General features: G+C 40.1%; 1 protein-coding gene across 1 annotated transcript in view; it reads right to left on the minus strand.

Moving 5' to 3' along the window:
- Positions 1 to 21,719, minus strand: part of NEO1 (neogenin 1) — a 185,317-nt gene that overhangs the window by 60,832 nt on the left and 102,766 nt on the right. Inside the window, exons 6-7 of the mRNA XM_032194972.1 lie at positions 10,582 to 10,736; positions 9,635 to 9,755 (exon numbers count right to left, since the gene is read on the minus strand). Of these exons, the coding sequence (XP_032050863.1) occupies positions 9,635 to 9,755; positions 10,582 to 10,736 (276 nt within the window). The remainder of the gene's footprint in view (positions 1 to 9,634; positions 9,756 to 10,581; positions 10,737 to 21,719) is intronic.

A 21,719-nucleotide genomic window follows, 5' to 3' on the forward strand; every position in this document is an offset into this window, starting at 1 on the left:
CACGCAGCAGCAGAGAAACAACCATCCACTGCTCCATGCCTGGAGCTGCTCACAGTGAGCATACTGGCGGTGCTCCAGCATCAGAGCCACTTCCCCTCCTTCCCACTTCTCTTTACAACATGACCTATAATTTCTTCAAACACAGGTACCTTTGAAAACCAAAATCAAGCAGCTGACGCACAGCCCAGGTGTTTCAGAGTATAACTTTGTGAGCAGCAACCGGCGGAACCCATATTTGTGCTGAGCAGTCTTAAATTTAAAAGTTACGGTGCACAACATCTGATATGCACATCTTCACAAGGCTTCAAATTTCTTTGCCAAGTCAACTGTAAATACAGTCATAAAACAAGAAATGAAAACTAATAAGCACAATCAAAGCCTCCTATAAATTCCGTTATGCCTTCCTGCATTCACCGCGCACTGACAAACATTAATCTATTACTAATTTAATCTAAATTAGAGCAATTTATTTAAAGCACATGCCAACTTTAAACATGAATAGTTCATTGAATGCAGAATATGAGAGCTGTTTAGGTCCCTATTTCAGTAACTTAAAATGTGAGAAGTTTGAGATCTACAGCAGTGTAGGTTAATCAGTTGGACTTCTTGATACCCCCATGTCGTCAGTGAGCTTGCTGAAGAGGGAATTAATAATGGCCAGTTCTGAAACAGGGGTGGAATCAAGAAAGGACCTGACTGAATTACAACAGCTTGCTGGCAATGCTGAACTCATGTGCAGCCATGAGAAACAATAATGCTGATTTCATGGAGGAAGACTAGCTGAGTAACATAAATTAAAATCAAAATTAAAATGAAAAAAAGTCTTCCAGAGTTGAAGAGGAGAACATACTGCTATGTTTACAGAAAATTAGCAAGGAAGTGTACACAACTAGTAGCAAAATATTCCCAGAGTTTGGCTTTGGTTTTATAAAACACTGTCTGAAGTCAGTTTGAGCTTTCAGATGCTGTTTATGTTCCTGAAACACAACTTTCAAAATGAGACTTACAAGCTGTTCATCTATCATTCAGATGAAGCCATTTTGATATTTTCAGACAGGGACTGAGACAGCAAGTTTGGAAAAGCTTCCACCTACTTCTAACACAAGCACTGTCATGATTTTTAAAGATTTCCTTACCCAATCAGCACTGAGGCCAGATTTGGTGCATTCACGGAGTTTTTTCAGAGAACTGCAGTATCTACAGTACCCTACGTTTGTTGTTGTTTTTTTTTCATTTAAAAAATTAGTATTTATGTAAGGACATAATTTTATAAACTTAAATATGTGCACACACAGAACAACAGCGTTTACAGGCATGTGCAGAGGTGTATGAGGAAGCAACTTGGATTTTATAACACAGTAACAGCCCCTGAACAGCCCAATTATCTTAAAAGGCATACACCATACCATATAGAAGGTATTTAGCTCAGATACCACAGTTCCGTAATGTTCTGCATTGTTTCCGAAATTTGAAAAACAATTTTTGACATAAACTGTGACAAATCCTGTATGAATATATGGAATGGGATATTGACATTAAGCAGCCGTGAATCTGCTGAGCAAAAAAATCCACAGCGACATGTTGAGATTCGACAGATAAAAGCGGGATTTCTCCAGGGGAGAGGAAATTCCCCAGCTAGCCCTGTCTCTAAGGATACCCATCTTAGTGGGTTTTCTTTTTTTTTTCTTTTTTTTGCATCATCTCCCCATAGGAGACCAGAGCGGGTCTCTCAAATCCCACTGGGTTCTGGTGCTAGCAGAGGTGGGCGCACATGGCACCAAGCAGCTGCTGGGGCTCATTACCATCATCTGCTCCCCTGAGATCCAGGATCCATTTCTTTCGAGTACTGCTCCTCTTTACAGAAAATTTGAATGCTTGGCCACAAGGGTTTGCAGCCTTACTATTCAGTTGCAATCCACAAATCATTTCTTCTCTGGTGGACACTGTAAGACATCTGAAAGCCACTTGCATAACCACAGGGACCTCTTCTGGTTTTCCTTTCATTAAGACATGTAAAATTGTACCAGACAGAAAGAATGCAAAGACACTTCTATATGAGCAAAAATGTAGAACAGTTTTCAGGAAAAATACCCAACAGAGTCCTTCTCTTTGATTCAGCTGGCTTTCTTCATCTTGCTTTGACATTTCATCCACAACACCCTGCACAGTTTTCAAGTACTTCTACAGTCTCGGACAACTCTGTAACTACATGAATTGAGAAAATATTTACACTATCACCTTGAAAACAATACTAAATGTTCTTGATTCAGTGTGTGGCTGCATAAAAAATACTTAAAAAAAAATAAAAATTACCTCTATGAGATGTGAAAGAGCCTGAGAGATTACACTTGTTATCTGTGCAATCATCCAAAAGAGGTCCTGGACATGCAAGCTGCCTGCTTCAGAGTTTGAACCAGACAAAGGCCAGCAGTTGATTTTACTTTACTTCTCACATATGGAAAATCCCCAAAAGTGCAATCAAGTTTTTCAAATCAGAGCACAAGCCTGTTAATGCCAACTTCCATATTTCTTTCAGCAGAAGCCAAAATTTGTCAAAGATAAAATCGTATTTGCCTCCTACAACAGAATAACGGAACCTACAGATACGGAAAACGTGGAGTATTTCATATATCCTGATTTACATAAGGCTTTTGACATTGCCTCCCAGGACATCTTCAAAAGCAAGCAAATATGTTCCAGATGAAGCTACTACAAAAGTGGATTCATAACTGGCTGGAAAAAAATCACATTCAGAATAGTTCTCAATGCTTCGATGTCAGAACGAAAGGTGATTTTCAACCAGGATGTAAAGGAGGGCATGTTGACTTCCATAAGATTTTGTGTGCGTGTCTGTGTATACACACATTTTACCAACCCAGACAATGGCACAGAGAAAACTCTTAATATTTATAGGAATGCAAAGTCAGGAGGGCTGCAAGCACACTGAAGGACACGTTTAGAATTTCAAAGCATGTTGTCAAAGTGGAGAAACAGCCTGAAAACAGCAAAGGTTCACCCCGAACAAGTTAAGCAAAAAATTCAAGTCTCCATAGGCAAAACTGCACAAGGGAAGAGACAGTGGAGGCTTTTTTCTTCAGGTTTTTAATAATCAAGTTATGCAGACATTTATCAGGAATGTCACAGGTTGAATTGTCTCTACCAGGTCTGCATGACAACCTCAACTCCCTTTTTCACTGCTATTTTCCATGATAACATGTAGAGAACTCATTTGAGAAGTCTGCCCCAAAATTTCAGGCTTTTTTTCCCCATCAGTATTCAACAGTCAAATGCACAGGGAGCAGTGGTGTCCCTTGCAATGAATTCCACATGGGCGTGCTTTCAACCACTGCAATGGTCAACAGTAATAAAAATTGATTCCCATAGTGGTAAATCTGATGCAATTAAATTAAATTTTTTTCTCCCAAGATCAGAACATTTGCCATGAGAAGCACTAACAAACTTATTTCTCTATGCTTCTTGCTGTGTTAACAAGTGCACGGAAATTCTGTCTTTCAGGAAAAAACACCACCACAGCCTCAAGCAATGCAGTGACAGCTCTTTATTTCAAGCAGTAAAGCACTCTGATGTATTGTTTCCTGGTTTGGGGAACATCTATGGAAGAGACTCTGTGCTGGTTAGTCTGCTACTTTACCTGTTTTTTTTCTGTACCTGAAACACTTCTTGAAAACTAGAAGAATCTTAACAAATGACTTTCTGAACTGTGATATTTATATGGCATGGTTGAATAGACAGCGGGCTCCACCCACGGAAAGGATCCTCTTTCACAGAGAAGTTACATCCAAGGTTTGCCTAATGGGAAGTCTGAAATCCTGCTAGAGCTAGAAACTCTTCTTGACTGGCATCAGGCTGAGAGGCTGTGAGCACGGAACCTGGTGGTAGCTCACTCCCATAGAAATCTTAAGTCTGTATCAGCCTGAGGAAACCTCAATCAAAAAACACCACTGCAGTATCGAAACACCGTATTTTGGCAGCATTCCAGCTGAAACGTGCTGACTCCAGAAAATGCTGACAACGGGTCTGATGTTCTCCACCTTGGTGTAGGAGGGGAAGCCCTGGCCCCACCAGAAGTCCTATAACCTCACTCTACTGCTACCAGACTTGAGAGAGCTGACTGCCAAACTCCGGCAGAGAAGCACCAGCATACAATGAAATTATTCATGCAGCAGTGGTCCCACACAGCATCCAATTACACAAAGAGAGCACAAATTTCAGGTCAATAAATGACGTCTTTAAAACTCTCTCAGAATTAGGATTCACATAAGGAAATTCAGTGGAGGAATTAAAATCACACAGTGCAGCCCAAGTGGTGTTATGCTTTAATCAAATTTGGGTTGCAATGTCAAACTGTGCCTCCAATACAAGACATTTAAATTTCTCGTAAGGAGATCAGTAGAAAAACACATACTACAGAACGGTGGTAATTTGACTATAAACAAAGAGCTAAATGGGATCCATTCACACCTCTCGGACTGACACTTTCTGAATTAGAATACTGCCAGTTGGGAGGGATCTCAGCAGTTCATCCATGAATACGCACAGACCAGAGCCACTTCTAAGCAGGCTGCTCAGGCCACATCGAGGAGTGCCCTGTACCTCCAGGAACAGAGACATCACAGCCTCCCTGGGCAACCTGTTCCCACTGCAACCACCTGCTCTGTGAAACTGTTTTTTCTTACCTGATTGGAAATCCCCTTTCCACAGCATTTTCCTATTGCCTGCCATCCTTTCAATGCTGGCTCTGTTTTCTTGGGGATGACCTCTGAGCTTCCTGCCAGCCTGTCGGGTCCCTCTCTTCCCCTACTCCTGCTGCTCCTCCCAGGCTGTTGCAGATGCAACACCCCACCAGCACTACTCACCCAGCCAGGCACAGACAGCCTGTATTAAGAAATCATCTTCAGCACACCCCAGAATCCTCCTTTACTGCCAGCCCCACCACCCGGTTGCCATGCTAGCACGCACCAGATGGTTAAAGACAACCACACACATACCAGGGCCTGCAATCACAAGGCTTTCTACAGTTGCATAAAGCAGGCTTGAACTGCCTCTTCCCATTCATTTAGCAGAGGTCTTTAGCAGAGATGCACAAAAACATCATCCTTCCATCCTCTGATCCTTATGCATAAGCTCTTGCATTGTCCTCTCCAAGGAAAAGCTGTAAGCACCACAGTCGGTCTCTGCATGCACGGCCTGATCCTCTTCCTTGCTTCCTCCCTGCCCCTCCGAAGGAGCCTGCACCCATCCCTTGGAGCTATCCCAACGCACCTGTGTAAGCCCAGTGCTCTGCAGCCACACACAGACTCCTAACTCCTCCTCCTTGTTTCCCGTGCTGGTACTATGAATTTACACGTGCTTTCTTGGACTAGTTTTCAAGAACATTTAACATTTAAAGCAATGGACAGATACAACACAAAAACCGTGACACAGCACGCTACTGGATACCAGCTCAATTCATTCACTCCTATGCAACTCAAGGATGGCAAACACTAATTTCTGTAGTACAGAAGCACAGAATTTGCTCAGTGTACTACGCTTTCTTTGGAATTTTGAAGGTGATGCGCTGCATCTCAACTCATGTTTTGAAATTGTTCTCTAAATAACATGGCATATTTGTTTACAGTCGATGATTTTTCTTTATACAGCATTCAATAATCACTCCTTTTTTTGGTGCCTGAGTACTTGTCAAATGCCTATCACAGAGGGGTGACAGGGAACCATCTGCCTTCCTCCCCCAAAGGCACCTCCTTTTACTCATTGCCACCTGTTCTTTTTTCAGTCCCCAAATGGCAATTTTGAGCAATGCCAGAATCACTGGAAAAGGCCAGGTTACAGGTCCTGGATGAATTTCTCAGTCTTGTCACTAGCATTTAACCTCCACAAAGAAAACCCAAATGTATCCATTACTGAGGTTTTCACAGAAAAAAAGTTGACACAAAACAATGCTGTAAAAATGACGACAAGAAATAGCTTTGTTATGATTAAGCGAGCATATCTGATTTGTGCATTGGAAAACTGAGGTCAGATGCTGACCTACCAGGATATAATTGTAAGTTAAAAAAAATAAATGGCTTTTTTGAAAAAGGACCAATGAGTGATTTTGAGATCCCTAACAAAGTTAGGCCCAAAGCACAGCTAGGGTTCTTCCTTCTCACTGGGATATGCTGAGTCCTCCATGGTGGCATATGAAGGAACTATGGGGACACCATTTATCTGCTTCAGCAGCAAGGCAAAGACAGGAGCAGCGAAACCCCCATAGGCTGGCAGAGGGCAAGTGCAGAGGACTGCAGTAATTCAGGTCAAAATCCCCTTTCCTTAGGTAATTCTTCTCCTCTAAACTTATAAACAGAGAATTACAGAATTTAAAATAAAGCCACCACCCCAGTAAGCCTTCCAATTACCCTGGCATTTTTAGCCAGTCAATTATTTTCCACAAATCCCAAATATATTGCAAGCTTTTCAGAATTCAACACAAATGCAGAAAAGACCAACCCAAGAGAAACTTGTGTTACGATTATTTTAAACTGAGTGTAGCAGCTGAGTCTGCATGCGCTCCAGTCTGGGTCACTCATGTGCACCTGCGCACTGAAGGGCCGGGGTGCCGAAGACAATGAGGTGAATAACCAGACCTGGTTCCTGGGAAGCCAGGGATCAAATGCAGAACACCTCCTGCAGCTAAGCACGTCCTGTACTTTATGGCTGCTGTATTTAAAAATGATGCTACTAGGTAAGACTGAAGAAAACACAGACGTGGTGCTTTCCTTTCAGACCGCTCCACAACCTGTCCAGCGCACCGCAGCCCAGCTACGGGTGAAGCGGCAGCGCCCCAGGCAGCAAAAAACAACATGCAGGAAGATTTCTATGCAAAGGGTGCAGAATGAAACAAGGTAATGCGCAAAGGAGACAACTAAGATCTGATCTAATAGGCAAAGTGCAAATAGAGGACACTTTTATAGGTTTATTTCTATTTATCCTTCCTCAGAGTATCTCCCTCACAGTCTGAGTGAGTGCCTTTTCCAACTACTCACACTCATCCCTTATGGCAGCCAAATATCCTCTTCCTTGTTGTCAATTATATCATAGTCAATGCTCTACTCCATGTACAGATGACCAAAACAGTCACGGTCCATTTCTTCAACACTGGCCCATAAAGAATGCATGTGGCCTGGCTGTCTGACAAACTCTAAAAGGCTTCTATATTTTCTAGTATAAATTTCCTTTATTAAAGAACAATTTAATATGGTAACTGAAAGGGCTACCTGGAAATAGCTTGTAATTTGTCCAGATGTTTTCTAATTCCATTTAGGAAGGAGAAAACAGAGAGCAGGAAAGGAAGAGACATCCTTGCCAACTGGGATGGAGAACTTTGATGAACACATAACCAACATTTTTTCACTGAAATTACTTTCCAATTGCCAAGGTAGGTATTTCTCATCATCAGGTGTGAAACTGAAGAAAAATAGCTTTCTGAATTAATGAGCAAAGTATTCAGAATAGATTTTTTTTTTGTTCAAATTGGTGTTTTTTTTTGTTTTTGTACCAAGATGGTTGTCATGAAAGAACTATCATACATCATGCCTTCACTTTCTTTCCCTGAACATTTCTTCCTTCTTCACCTTTCATACATTGTGACAAGGTGTTAAAATAAGATCTCAAATATCTATATTTTCTTTGACTGTGTACATTATACCTCTTTTCATACATCAGGACTGAATAACACACAACACATTCATGCCTAATTGCACTACTTGTTATGCCACTATTCAATAGCAAAAAAAATAAATGTACTTTCAGTGAGGTACCATGTGATCATCTCTACTGCTGGAAAACAACAACTAATATGCATCAGTGTTACACAGGGAGTGCATTGTTAAAAACATTGCAGGCCATGTAACAGCACGATATGACTTCGTGGGTGTATTTTTACACCCGAGACTCCATCAACACTGCATCCATAATCCTTTGGCAGCATGCAAAAGAAAAAGGACAGCATTATAAGGCAAAGTCCTTTAGTGTAACAGGACAGGTTGCCAGAGTAGAACAGGAAGGAGAAACCACTGGGCAAACAATGGGGAGGGAAAGGAAGAAGAGTGAGACCACAGGAACTAAAATAATAACTGTAATAATAATTTATAAACCACTACTGGGAACTGGGTGAAAGTACAAACTTGGGCAGGGCTTCAAAACCCAAGTACATTAATTATTCAATATTTTTCAAACACAGAAAATATGGAATAATGCTTCCGTTTGAAAGATTTGGAAACTACTCAGGTGATTCATGCATACAGCAGAAATAAAATTACTTTTAATAATTTTTCTGGCAACATGATGACAGTAGGCCAATGCTGGATCCAGCCGCCTAACACCAGTCAGAGGTGAAATCCCATGGCTGTGTAGTATTAAAGCTACTGAATCCAGTAGAGGGCACCTTTCATTCCCAAAATTGTTGTGGAAAGTACATGCATCCCTTCAGCCGGCAAGGAAACATACCCGCATCCAAAGCAGAATTCAGAAGAAGTTAAAAGTTCAAACTACTCTACAGAACAATCGGAAAAGAAATGGGAAATATCTCCCTTCATGGCACACTTGTAACAGTTCACTCTCTGTACGCTGAACAACAAAACCAAGTCTAGCAGCAATCTTAAAATTTCAAGTGTGAAGTTATATCATGTCCCTGGTCATATGTAAGTGTTCCTTCTAAGTCTTTCCATCCAAAAGTTCTGTTATATACAGGGGAAAAAAGAAACTGCAATTTTGAAACAATATCCAAAAAAGAGGCAACACTAAAGTCAAAAAAGTATGGAGTTAGTATTTTCTTGTCTGACTTATTTCCCTTATCCTTCTTTCTACTGGTTTTCTTCATTATGCTATTAGAAATTATTTTCAAGAGCTGTGTGACCTGAAAGAGTGAAACAAGTTGATGCCTTAGTAATGATATTTGTACTGCCTTTTCTTTCTGGAAGACAGTAGTTCTTTTATCCTAACAATAATTATTCTCTTATAGCATTCAAAATATGCAATGCAGAATACTGTGTGTTTCAATGGCAAACAGGTGAGCACTGTTAGTGATACCACTGACCAGAGCACAATAAATATTTATCTTCAACTGCAGCAGCTGCAACTCCATCAATTCTTTTGCAGTCACAGTCTGCAGAAATGACAGAGTTTACTACTACTTTGTTTTTTAAAACTGATGGCAGAAAAAAGCTTCTGACACTGGAATGACTTCAGTGTAAAATACTTCATTTGTTGTGAGCCCTGTAAGAACTTATTTTTCAGTTTTGGAATTGCAGTGACTATTTTCATATTGGATGTCCTATTGTTTTTCAAAATCTCAGCATACACTTAATATTTCAGATTTACGGCTATGGTTTATTATTGCACTAGGTATTTCCAATATATTTTCCAAAATGCAAGGTGAATGCTGTAGAACTCCCCAATTTCTCCTCTCCCTAAGTACCTGTAAGTGTAGAGGGAGAAGATGACACTGAAACCTTCATATGATTTAAAAAAATCATCCTAGTCAATCTGAGTTATAGGTAACACGTATCATGTGGAAAAGGTCCCCTGAAACTGTTCCTCCCGAACTTTGGCACTATACTGTCACTTTTTATCTTACCAAGGTCAAGTATTATCAGCTGGGCTCCAGCCTGTGCATTTCCAACATCGTTTTCTGCAATGCATTGATAGAATCCTTCATCTGATTTCACCAGACCCAGAACTTGCAGATTATGTTCTTTCTGAGGAGTGAAGGATAAAAACAATACTTAAAAATGGGCTGTGACTGCAAAAACAATGGTGTTATTATGACACATTACTATGATAGGAGAAACTTCTGAACAGTAATACACAAAAGTGTATTTCGAGCTCCCGTCAGATTTCATCTCTTTTACTTTGAATCCTCAAATTATACAGCATCAAAAAGCAGCAGAAGCTCTTACTAATGGCTATCATTTTCTAGCATCACATATCACTGGCAAGTCATAACATTCCCACAGCCATTTTTATGATATTTTAAGCACTGCATATAACCGCATAACTCACTGTTACAATCCCACAACCTCAGGTATACCCAATTATACAACCATTAAGTTCTAAGCTATGTCTCAGTAATGACTTTCACTACATCTAACATTTCCCACTAGAAGTACCAGTGTGCCAAAACTTACGATCCACAACTCAGGTATATTTATATTTCAATTTCTGTTTGAAATTGTAATTTTCATCAATCACAGATGACTGCAGAAAATAGACGGTGTTCACAGTGAGCTTGCACTCCAACAGGTTCAACCAACAATTTGTGCTTTGCCTCTCTCCCTCATGGAAAATCTAAGCTACCAAGAAATAGACTCACAAGCAAAGTGTTTTAGAATTTCAGTAAAATGACTGAATTACAGAGCATTACAGAATTCAACATGCCAATTAATTCTTCCAGGCCCTGAAAACATCAATAGCATAAAAATAGGAAGGTGGTCCTATGGAAGAACCTAGCTTCCGTATGTTTGTGTTACAGGACTAAGGGTCAGGTCAAGAGCTGGAAATGGGCAAAACTGACTATATACTTACAACAATTTTGAAGTAGTCACTTGGAATCACCATGTCTCCATTCTTGACCCATTTCACAGTTGGAGTAGGTTTTCCAGTCACCTCACACTCAAAGATAATGTCCATAGATTCATGAGCATAAATGTTCGCTGGCCGCTTCAGAAATTCAGGAGGAACTTAAAATAAAAAGAAAGACAAAAGATAGTGTTAGCATCCACAAAAGCAATTAGTTGTGCTTGTACATGTAAAGATGGCTTCAGGGATGGCAGCACAAACAGCAGCAATATTGGCAGACATTTTCGGATCAAAGTTTGATATAAGCTGATACAAGCTCTGTTATTTCAAAATTGCATGTAGGCCAGTTAAATAGCCAGCCAGTCTAATTTGAAATGACCTCTTGAGAATACGTGAAAAAAGAAATTGAACCAAAATCTATAAAGTGTAACATAAAGAAGTATTTTTAAAATCGAGACATATATACTCTTTGGAAAAGAACACCTGGGTGGTTGAAGACCATGCTGCTCTCATATCTGCCTTAGGCACGATGCTGCACGTTAAAGAACAGCGGGAGCAGCACGTACAGGGAGGATTTCAGAGAATATTCACACTTCCTTCACTAACTCAAGAGCTCATCTGAGCAAATTATTTAGTGCTTAATTGTGCAACATTTCAATGCACCTTTCACAAATAAAGAATCTTGCAGGCTAAGCTCCCAGCAAGACAAAACCCAGGTTACCGAAAAGCCTTCACCCTTTCCTTCAGCAAAGCTTGTTACTTTATGAAGTGGGAAGACTGTAGTTAGATTTGAATTTTTTTTTAAAATGGGCTTTGATTAAAATTGCTGCGTAAAACTTTCTTGCAATTTACACGTGAGGTGCACGACAAGCACCCCCTTGGAGGTCCCCAGAACAAAGAGCAGTGGCACTGCAGTCGGGCTCCATCACACCAAGCACATCATGATCAGCAACGTCTTATTATTCAGCCAAACCTCTGCAGTTGATACAACAGAGGGTTTTCAGAGAGTTCTTTGTACTTAATATTTAAGTCGAAAGGTAGCAGAAAGGTCAAATTACATTCAAAAGACTTTCTGAAGTCAACGGACGCAAAACTAAGATGAAACTTTCCTGGGGTACCCATTCCCTTGTGTTTCTGTGGAGAAACTCAGTACATCAAACAGAGAGCGCTGCATTTATCTGAAGGCTTTCTTCTCTGCCTTGTGTAGGCACAGCCACATTTCACTGCAAGGTATAGATCCTTGTCTCTTATATGCCTGTTCGTATCTTCGGGCATCTTAAAGGAATTAGACCTCCAAAGTTAAAAATAAACACCCCCTTGCAAGAAGCACTAGCTGCAGAACTGCAGACACAGCTTTGTACCACATCAGTAACGTGCTCCAGGCAGGGGTGCCCCAAGATGTGTATTTCAGAGCTCAGTAATGCACAAAGGTTCTTCCTGAAAGAACATAAAGCACATAGCTAAGTTGTCATCTCTGGGTCTTGACCACTTTTTGAAAGGTCTTTTATGTTCAGAGTAAGGTTAGTTAAAATAAGGAAGTTTAAAATCCAGAAGAACTCAACGATAGAGAATTCTTTGGCCATGCAAGCCCCACGCATCCAAAACTTTGTGAGCACCACTGGGGCCCCAGGAAGCATCCAGGAGCAGGAGAGGACTCCAAGCCTCTGCAGCTCACTGGCAGAAGAGCCCTATGCAGGCACACAGAATTTGAGTCTCATCAATTATGAAGCACATTCACCTATTTGTTTTTATTAATCTCGCCGACATAAGGGCAATTTGCTTACTTCTGGTGGCAGGTCTGATTGTTCAAGTTCCCGGAAAGTCAAAAGCAGCCTTTTGCCCTTTAATATTTATCAAAGAAAGTCAATATGGCTGGGCTACAGAGTTTAGGCAAACATTTTACATGCTTCACTCATCAATGGGATTTATTTCATGCTAGGGAATAAGGAATGCTAGATTATGTTATACTTTTTTCTGTGATATGATCCATTTTCCTTCATGTACAGGTTTGCAGGTGGATTTAATTTAAAAAAAAAACAACACACAGATAGCTGGAGACAAGCTGCTCTCCACAAACTGATCTCTCTTCTGATCTCTCAAGTTTCAGACCAGAAATAAGAGAACATAAAAATATGAAACTATTTACTTATAGAGTAGGAAGATGACTTAACTCTCAGACATACGTAAACCTACACCAGCAACTACAAAAAGATGCTCACACACATTTACAGCTTGACCTCCTTCACATAGGGTTAAAGATCTGTATGGGGCTGAGTCCAGTTGCTGCCTATGACTTCCACGATCCATTTTGTATAATCATTTTCTTAAATTTACCAAAACCTCCATGAACTCCAAATGAAAATGATTTAAGTTCTTTTGGACTTAGTATCTGCATCAGATGGCTGTTGCAACTGTAACTTCAGTCCTCTGAAGTTACATTTGGAAACTGTCATCTGAATTTATTCCTGACCAAATTGCAGTAACCTATTATTTTATTGTAAATTTGCATTCCTCCCGGGTGTTTATCCCTTGGCATTTCTATTCCGAATGAGTTGTGCTTTTCCTCTACTCCCTTCCCATATCCCAGCCTCTGTTTTGGCCGCTCAACAAGCCGTGTTTGCTCAGGTTGTTCTGGCATGACAAGCCACCACACCATCCCCAGTGACCCTCTGTATTTGCTCTACTTTGAATTCATCTTTGCAGTCTGTAGAGCTTCAATTACTTGCATGCCGTTTCAGATGTGTCTCACCACTGACTTGAAAAAACAGCATAAATACAGTGTTATTGCTACAGCAAACATCTTGCCCAATTCATAATGCTATTGTATTTGCCCTTTCCTAGATGCAACATGCTGATCTCCGAGTCCGCGGCTCTCTCATCTTTAATCATTTTTAACTAATGAGTAATTTTGTCCCAGGCTGCTTTATCACTTTCTTTCAATCTCTCCTCTGCACACAGATACAGACACATACATACCAAATGTTGAAGCACCCATGTGGTTGTAAAAAGGGAGCATAAAAACTGGAAACACAGGAAGTTGCTTTTCTATGAAGGTGAAGTACCCTTATTTTCTTACCGTTCTCTACAGGGTGGCATTAATTCCTTAGCTATTAAACTTATGGCAAGAATCCTAATAAACACAAGCAAGCAACATTCACTGCTAAAAGCATAAAACTTGTATAAAAAAATGTATCTGCTGATGTCAGAAGACAAGCAATTCGCTGTACCTAGCAGCTATGCCATGAAACTCCAAGATAACTGTGGGATCACAGAAGCATAGGATATCCGGAGTCAGAAGGGACCCACAAGGATCATTGAGTCCAACTCACATGTAGGGATATACACCAGAGGGTCAATAAAATAACGAGTGGCACTTAATATAAACAAATAACTGCTCTGGGTTCAAGATAGCCTTTGCTAGAGTGCGTCCTCAGTCTATGGACATTGTCTGTTCCTGTTCTCATCACTGGTGTTTCCCTTGTAATGAAGATCTTTGGAGCCCCCTCAAAATCTGTAGCGACTGGCATTGCTTGAACTCAGGGCACCATCCACTAGCAGGCATTAATATTGAATTATAAGATTTGTCACGAAAATGAAAGTTGAACTAGATATCCTATTACCTGCTCTCAACTATTTTTCACTTAGGAGATTAACAATTTGAAACACTTCATTTTTCAAAGTGACTTTGCTTTTCTGGCTTTTGGAGGAAATGCCACACTATTTACAAAGGGAAAGTAATATGAGAAGTGCTCACTTTATTATCCTTTACTTTCCAGTTAATGAATTAAAAATGCTTTTGAAACACACTTTTATAGTTTAACTATGTCAATGTTTAGCATTTGCACCGATTAACACAATGTAAGTGCAGATGTTTGTGGTAGAGAAGTTAAATTGATAACCAGAGAGCAAATGAGCCAATTACCATATAAAATAAGATTTGTAATGGAGGATTATGTGTTCCGTTACCAAACAGACAATTAAACTTCAAAGAAAACTTGGCAGCTCACCCTACTCTTCTATCCCTCCGAATGGCAGCATGCAAACAACTATTGCAACTGCAAGATGCTTGCACAGAATTTCACATGCACTGTAGCACCCTAAGAGAGTCTTTACACAACAGCATCTTCCACCCATCTGCAGATATAAAAGACAAAGCATTTTGATCCCAACAGTGAGCAGAGAAAAGAAGGAAGGCAATCTACATCAGCAGGTGACTTAAACTTTTAGCTGGATCCCTGTAAAGTGAAATACTCTAAAAATAATACGCTTTTTTAAGCCCACGGGTGTAAAATGATGAGAAGAGCTAAGGAAGTACGTTAGTCGAAGTGGAGACGGGAATTGCTGGTGGGCACAGATGCCATTTTGCAAATGCAGGTGACCAGAAGGAGCAGAAAACCAGGAGCAGCGAAAGGCAATGTACAGGACTGACGCTCACCTGATTCGTGCTTGTGTGCCAGCAGGGGCCAACAAAGAAAAACGCTGGCTTAGGATCCACATTGTCTACAGGTTAATTTTTAAATGGCAAAGTATTAAGAACCTTTGAATAACTATGTGAAGAACATTAAAGCAGCATCATTTATTCTGAGCCTTACAGAAGACTGCTTCTTCAAATGTCTTTTCAGTGGTCAGCAGCTCTTGCCTGTTCTCTCTCATTAAGACCGAAAGAGAACAATTTGGTGGCCTTCAGGGCCGTAGCCAAAAGAATCTATTTTCAATTCAGCCATCTGTACTGCTTCAAATGAGAGAGAAATTAATTACATTCAGTCCTCTCCAGCTCTTGAAGAGCTTTCCTTTCAGTTTTACAATCACGGATGGAAGAACAAAGGTTCCTGGTTTCGCAATCTCATTTCAAACATGAAACTATAAATGTGAAAGCTGTAACTAAACAAGAAAAGGAAAAATTCAAGTTCTGCACAATTAAAAAAGCAGAACTTTCTGTTTGCTTAGTTACAAGCACAGTGAACCTTGTCCTAAAATATTCAGACCAAAATGCTGCTATTCTAGTTAATATCAAATTTTTGCATGCCTTCCTCTTTTGCCAAAGCTGAATCCCCTCCACATTGCTCCCCAGAAAGAAAAGGAAGATGGCAAAATAGTGTTTCTCAAGTCTGACTATCAGGAAACAAAGAAAACCTTGCAGAGGCAGGAGTGCAAGCAAGCAGGTCATTTAGGTCTTCATAGTAAAAAAAAAAAAAAAAAAAAAAAAAAATTAAAAAAAAATCACCTGAATGTACAATCTCCTTAAAAAAAATCCAAAGCTGAACTAGGCATTATATATCCAGTACTCCTCAAAGAACAGGCAGCTGCAGCTGTGCCATTATCTCCCTTCTGAATAGGTGTAAAAGTCTTACTCAAAGTGTGTAAGAATAGTCTCATTTTGACACAACAGAAACACAGATTGCAAGCCATACTTTAGAAAGACTTGCTTTCTTTTTAAAAAAGCATTAGCACAGCTGTTGGGCAAAGCATAGCATCAGACAAAAAACAACTTACACATGATCAACTGCAAGAGGTATCTGTCACAGCATTTTGCTGTCTCCTCCAGTCCTCTGTCACCTCCCTGCTTCAACACGCTACGGCTGGCTGCCGAGGGGCTGAAATGCAACAGCTGCGTTTCCAAACAGAGTGGTCAAGGACCAGGCTGAAGTAGCCATTTCCGCTTCCTCAGCCACTTCCAAATGCTCTCATTCCACAAAAATTACAAGTGTGTTCCCTGAAATCACACCATTAAATCTGAATTCTTGTCAATGTCTCCTCGCAGAACCTTCACTCTCTGTACACACTTCTCTGGATGACCCGAGGATTTCCCTTATCAATCAATGCCAATCGTTCAAATACAAAAGCATCTTCCAAACCCACAAATTCCTGCGTACTCCCGATATTGATATATAAAACCCTGAGCAGACTAGATAATTTCTTGTAGCACATCTCTGATTAACCACTCCTTAAGCATTCTTGCTCAAAGGACTTCTATTTTATAGCTAATACTTCCATTTCATAACTACACTGTGAGTAGAAACCCAATCTTATATTTCAGTAAGCAACCAGGATTACCATTATTACATAAACTGGGCATTTTTATTATTTTTATAAACAGCTTTTCAATCAGCATTTCAAATGATAAGCCCAGAGGAGTTTTACCTTCTGATCCTGTGAGGACAAATACTCTATTAGGCTATGTTACAAATCCTTCTTTAGGATCCTTACAACGTTAAACTTAATTTTAACGACCGAAAGTTTGTTTTTGAGTAGGGTATAGCTCTGGAGCGTGATGATCACACTGTTAATCCATTCAATCACGCCTTGAATCAATATTAACATGATCACTGTATCACTGCAGTACAGAACATTTTCTCCAAATCTACCTGCCAAATGGCAAAGCAGCTCATGCTTCCACAGACAGCAGCCTTCTGTTTTAATGAGACATTGTACAGGATTTCAAAATCTTTGAACTTTTTTTTTGTTTTAAATTCCCCAAGCAGAGGCTGCTTTAGAGGACAGGTCCACCTCTAGCTCAGACTACAGGACCCATTTCACTGCCTGGGATAGCTCAGCTTTTCAGTGCTAACCACAGAGAAATGTCTGAGTTACATACAGAGTGCATTTTATTTAAACTAATAGCAATTTCCTTGGTCAGTTAGCTGAAACCAACTAATTTCTATCAGCCAGTTGCCATGACACAGACTTAGATGAGAAGGTTTTACGTTATTTGCATTAGCGCAGTGCTTAGGAGCACCCACGGAGCAGAGCCATTATGTTACAAACAAAAGCAAACTATTTAAGTACCACAATGCAAACAATGAAATTAAAGAAATTAAGGATAAATTATATCATTAAACCATTAAGGAGAGAGCAGTCCACTCAGCTATGTCTTATATTCACCTAAGTCTATGAATACATCTTCTGCTTTGTGGTATCAAAGTGTAATCGCTTCGGAAGCCTATTGGCCTTCTAAATATGTCTTTTTCCAAAATTTTGATTCTACCCCAAAACAACATGACATCCTCCAGCTCCTGCCATTATTACCAATACAGAGGAGAAGTTTCAATTAGCTTTTAATTGTATCTTCTAGTTGTACAAATTAGTTGGTTTCCTTCATGTATATCACAGAAGGAAAGGAAATTACACTTTAAAGAGAACTAGGGAATTATAATCTTCTTTCTTAAGAACAACAAAGGTATACAGATAAGTACTTTATTTAAAAAAAAAAAAAGAAAAAAAAAAAAAGAAAAAAAGGATTTAAAACCAAAACAATGCCTCAGGAAAGTCAGAAGTCTTCCCAACCTCTGAGCAGGGCTGACACGTCCTTAAAACACACTTAATATGCAGTTGGAAATTTGCACAGCAGACAAAAGCTGACAAAATGAAACTTTTTAGAGAAATAGCCACAGAACAGAAAACTGTCAAATGAATATAAAAAAAAATCAGTGTACCAAGACAAAAAAAAGATTATAAAAATGTAAACTAGTACATGCGCAGCATTTCTATTGCACAAAACCCAAAGTTCCAGTTTATGCACAGGAACTGCAGTCAGAGGATGAAAGTTTCTGATGCAGTGACACAGTATTACTTCTTCTTACCTTGTAAGATAATGACTTCACGTGTCTGCTTTTAACAAGTAAACCACCGATGGTTTTATTACATTTTAGACAATTAAAGCTAACGTACCAGTAGATCAACAGTTCGCTGTCTGTGGGATGCTTACCAGTGTGAGTTCTCTGCTGCTTCTTTAACAGATGAAGCAGAGAAAGAGGCAGCATTTTTCTCTAAGTGCAGTCTCTGAGAAGCTACCCTAAACTAGTGAGATTCTGCTCACCAGCTGAAATGGCAAGGCTGAGCCCTCAATATGTTCTAAGCTCTTGCTCATGCAGAAGGGGCTGGTGCTTTATGGCTTCATCCACAACCACCGAAGCATCCACGACCTGGATTTCTGTGGCTGGGGGATGACAGGGGGTGGCCTGACTGCATTCGAATTGATTTGAAAACAAATATTTTACGTTTAAAGTGAAGAGCTTTTCTTCAGAAATCATTAACTTATGAAATACTCTTCAGAGGCCAGTCCCTACGTAAATATTTTGGAAGCAGAAAACACACAATAATACAACCACCAAGAAATCAGATGAGGGTGAAGAGTACAGATTATAATGAAAAATTATCCTAATCAACTAGAAAAGGAAAATAACAATATCAGGATAAAACTCGATAAATATGTATTTCTTCTTCAGGGAGACATATTAAACTGGACATTTACGGAATAGGACATGATAGCAATGGCAGGAAAAGGTCTTAGAAATAAGGATTTTGCCAGAGATCATAAATATGACCATGACCTGAACACGACTCCCAGTATCCTACTGGTGTGAAAAAAAGTAATCATACAAGAAGCTGCTGCTTACACCTCCTGAGATTCCTTTTTCATCCAACACCCAGTAATCTTCAGCCAGCGATGCTATTCGAGCACCATGTTTCAATGAAAACACAGACTCTGATTTACAAGAAAGCTCTGCAAATGATCAATGACTCAGAAAATTGGCTCTAAAAGAAAAATGGAAGCCCTGGTTTTGGTTATTTGAGCAAAGGCAAGATTAAGCAGTAATAAAATCGGAGACCTCAAATAGGTAAGAGAGCTTAATACATAAATACTCCCTGAAAAAAAAAAAAAAAAAAAAAAAGGAAAAATCAGATGTGTGTGTCATTCTCCCTACGTTCTTGCCCTACTCTAAAAATGATAAAACTCAAAACAATTAATTGTTCAGTCTCCAATCTGATATGGAAAGGGGTTCTTCTCAGTATGAGCTTTAGTAAAATCAAAAACTATCTTTATATATAACTGTTCTGAACTTGTGCATACACAGGACTGCAGAGGAACTATCATTAAAGGCTGTGAGACGTTAGCTCAGCACATGAATTTGGAGAGCAGACAATTAGAGGTTATGTATATACATACCCGCAAATAGAATTGTCTGGGAAGTTTTCCAGGTGCAGAAACATACGGTGAGTGCTCTGAGCATGCCCTATACACTAACAGTAGTTTTATTATGGTTTTGACTTGTAGGGTGCCTTAGCAGTTGCAGACCAATTCAGTACCCTAATTGCATGCTGGCATTAAAGCTGTGGCAAGATTGCAACATCATCCACACCTCTCTTAATCCTATCTATACAAAGATAAGCATAAAAATTGGCTGTAATTGTCAGCTGATCTGTTCAGCAAGAGCAGGAAGTGTTTAAAAAATTATCTAAGCAGTATCTGCAGATGGAGCATCTGCTTCGCAGGGCTTTCAAAGTCACCCTACCCTGATAACCTGCGAACAAAGGTTGCTTATCAGCAGGACATATCCAGCAACAAAGAAACACAGCGAAGGTTGCACAGCGCCAAGCGGCAGCCAACTGCAGGCATCAAGGAGAGAATTGTGAGAGGAGTGAAAGCATAAAAGCAATAAATACATCTCCATTCATTCTCCCAGTGTCTAGCAATCCCTGGATGAGGGAGTTCCTGAGAAAGAAGAGAAACCTTTTTATTTGCTGGTCCCTTGCCTGCCCTTGTCACTTTCTGGACCCAGGTAAGTTTTCAGCAGCCCCAGTGCTCACAGCATCAAGTTGCAAACTTCATCGACGCTCCCTAGGAAAATTCATAGTTTTTTGCATGTCTTTGAGTTAATCAGCCGTGTGATGTCTCGTGGTTCAGGCAACCAAAGGGAACCAAGCATTCATTCCCTATTTGCTTTCCCCACGGCACTCAGGATTTTACGGAAAAGAACAGTTTTTGACATTGCATGTGTCTTTGATCATCCTTGTTACATTCCCCATACCTTCTTCAGCTTTACCGCATCTAACAGCTTTACTACATTCGAGCAGCACGGGAACCAGAGCTGCTTGCAGCATTCAATATATAAGACCATCACAGATTTAGTCAGTGCCACAAGGATTTTTCTGTTTAGATGCCTATTCCTTTCCTAGTAAGTCTGAACATTTAACTTGTTTTTTAAAAGCCTACCTTTTCCAAAGACCTACATCTTACAACCTCAATATTTGATGCCTGTGCAAAACCAGGCAGGTCAGAGACCACTGCCATACAAGCAGAGTTTGAACCGCATTTAACCAAACGTGCTGCTTTATAGCACACTGAACTTCACCTGCTGTTTTACTGCTTCATTGTTTCTTGCACAACAAGGCATTTCTACAGCTGACCCCACAGCCAGCACTCATTCCTACAACCCCAGTCCGCTAAGAGCCAGCAGCAACGTTTGTCACCTTACAGTCCTCTTTTCCAGATTGCTTACAAAAATGCTGAACAGTGCAAACCCGGCCCCGCTGGTGAACAGAAGCCCCCAGTCCCACTCGGATTTTCTGTCTGTTCAACATCCTTACTGATTTTCTTTCATCTACAAGAGGTCATTCCCTCTTCCTACACAGCACCATTGTCTGAGACTCTCAGCAAGACTGGCAAAAGAGTTGCAAATGGAGGAGCACACATCCACCAGCCTGAATATCCCCAACTTCTCAGCAGATCTCAGCAGTCAGGTGAGGCTTTTCTCCCCAAAACATACATAGTTCCACTACACTGTATTCAATGTGTCTAAAAACAATATATATTTTTTCTATTTCCATCAATTTAACCAGTCTAGATGCCAGATTACCTTGGCCACAGTTTCCCAGAGATCCCCCAACAGGCTCTTAAAAAACTGATGTCATGTTGACCAAATATCTTTAGTCTGATTTTTTCAGACTGCCTAGCCAACTTAAGTGATAGGTTACACACCACACTCAGGATTTCACACTTAAACTCCTTGAGAAATGTGGAGTGAATGCCATCTGGTCCGGATGATTCGCTACTGTTCACTTTGTGGATTTGCTTTGAAAAATATTTCGCTAGCTCGGCAGTTGCAGGTAGGTCCTCCAACAAGCACACTTGTTCTAAAAGGGAGGAAAAAAAAAAAAAAAAAAAGAAGCAGCTTCCAACTCCACGAAGAATTCAAGAACTCACTTCGCTTCAGGCCATCTTCTCACCCCTTTCCCTTCATGTTCAGTCATCTGCTGACCCTGCGCCTTCTCTGGCAGACTTCCCGTCTCTGACAGGCTTCGCAATAAGGTATGAGAGATTTCTGTGTTATTAACAAATGGCTCCTCAAAAGCTTTGTATTATT

The sequence above is a fragment of the Aythya fuligula genome, chromosome 11, assembly GCF_009819795.1.
Source record: "Aythya fuligula isolate bAytFul2 chromosome 11, bAytFul2.pri, whole genome shotgun sequence".
NCBI classification, from domain to species: Eukaryota; Metazoa; Chordata; class Aves; order Anseriformes; family Anatidae; genus Aythya; species Aythya fuligula.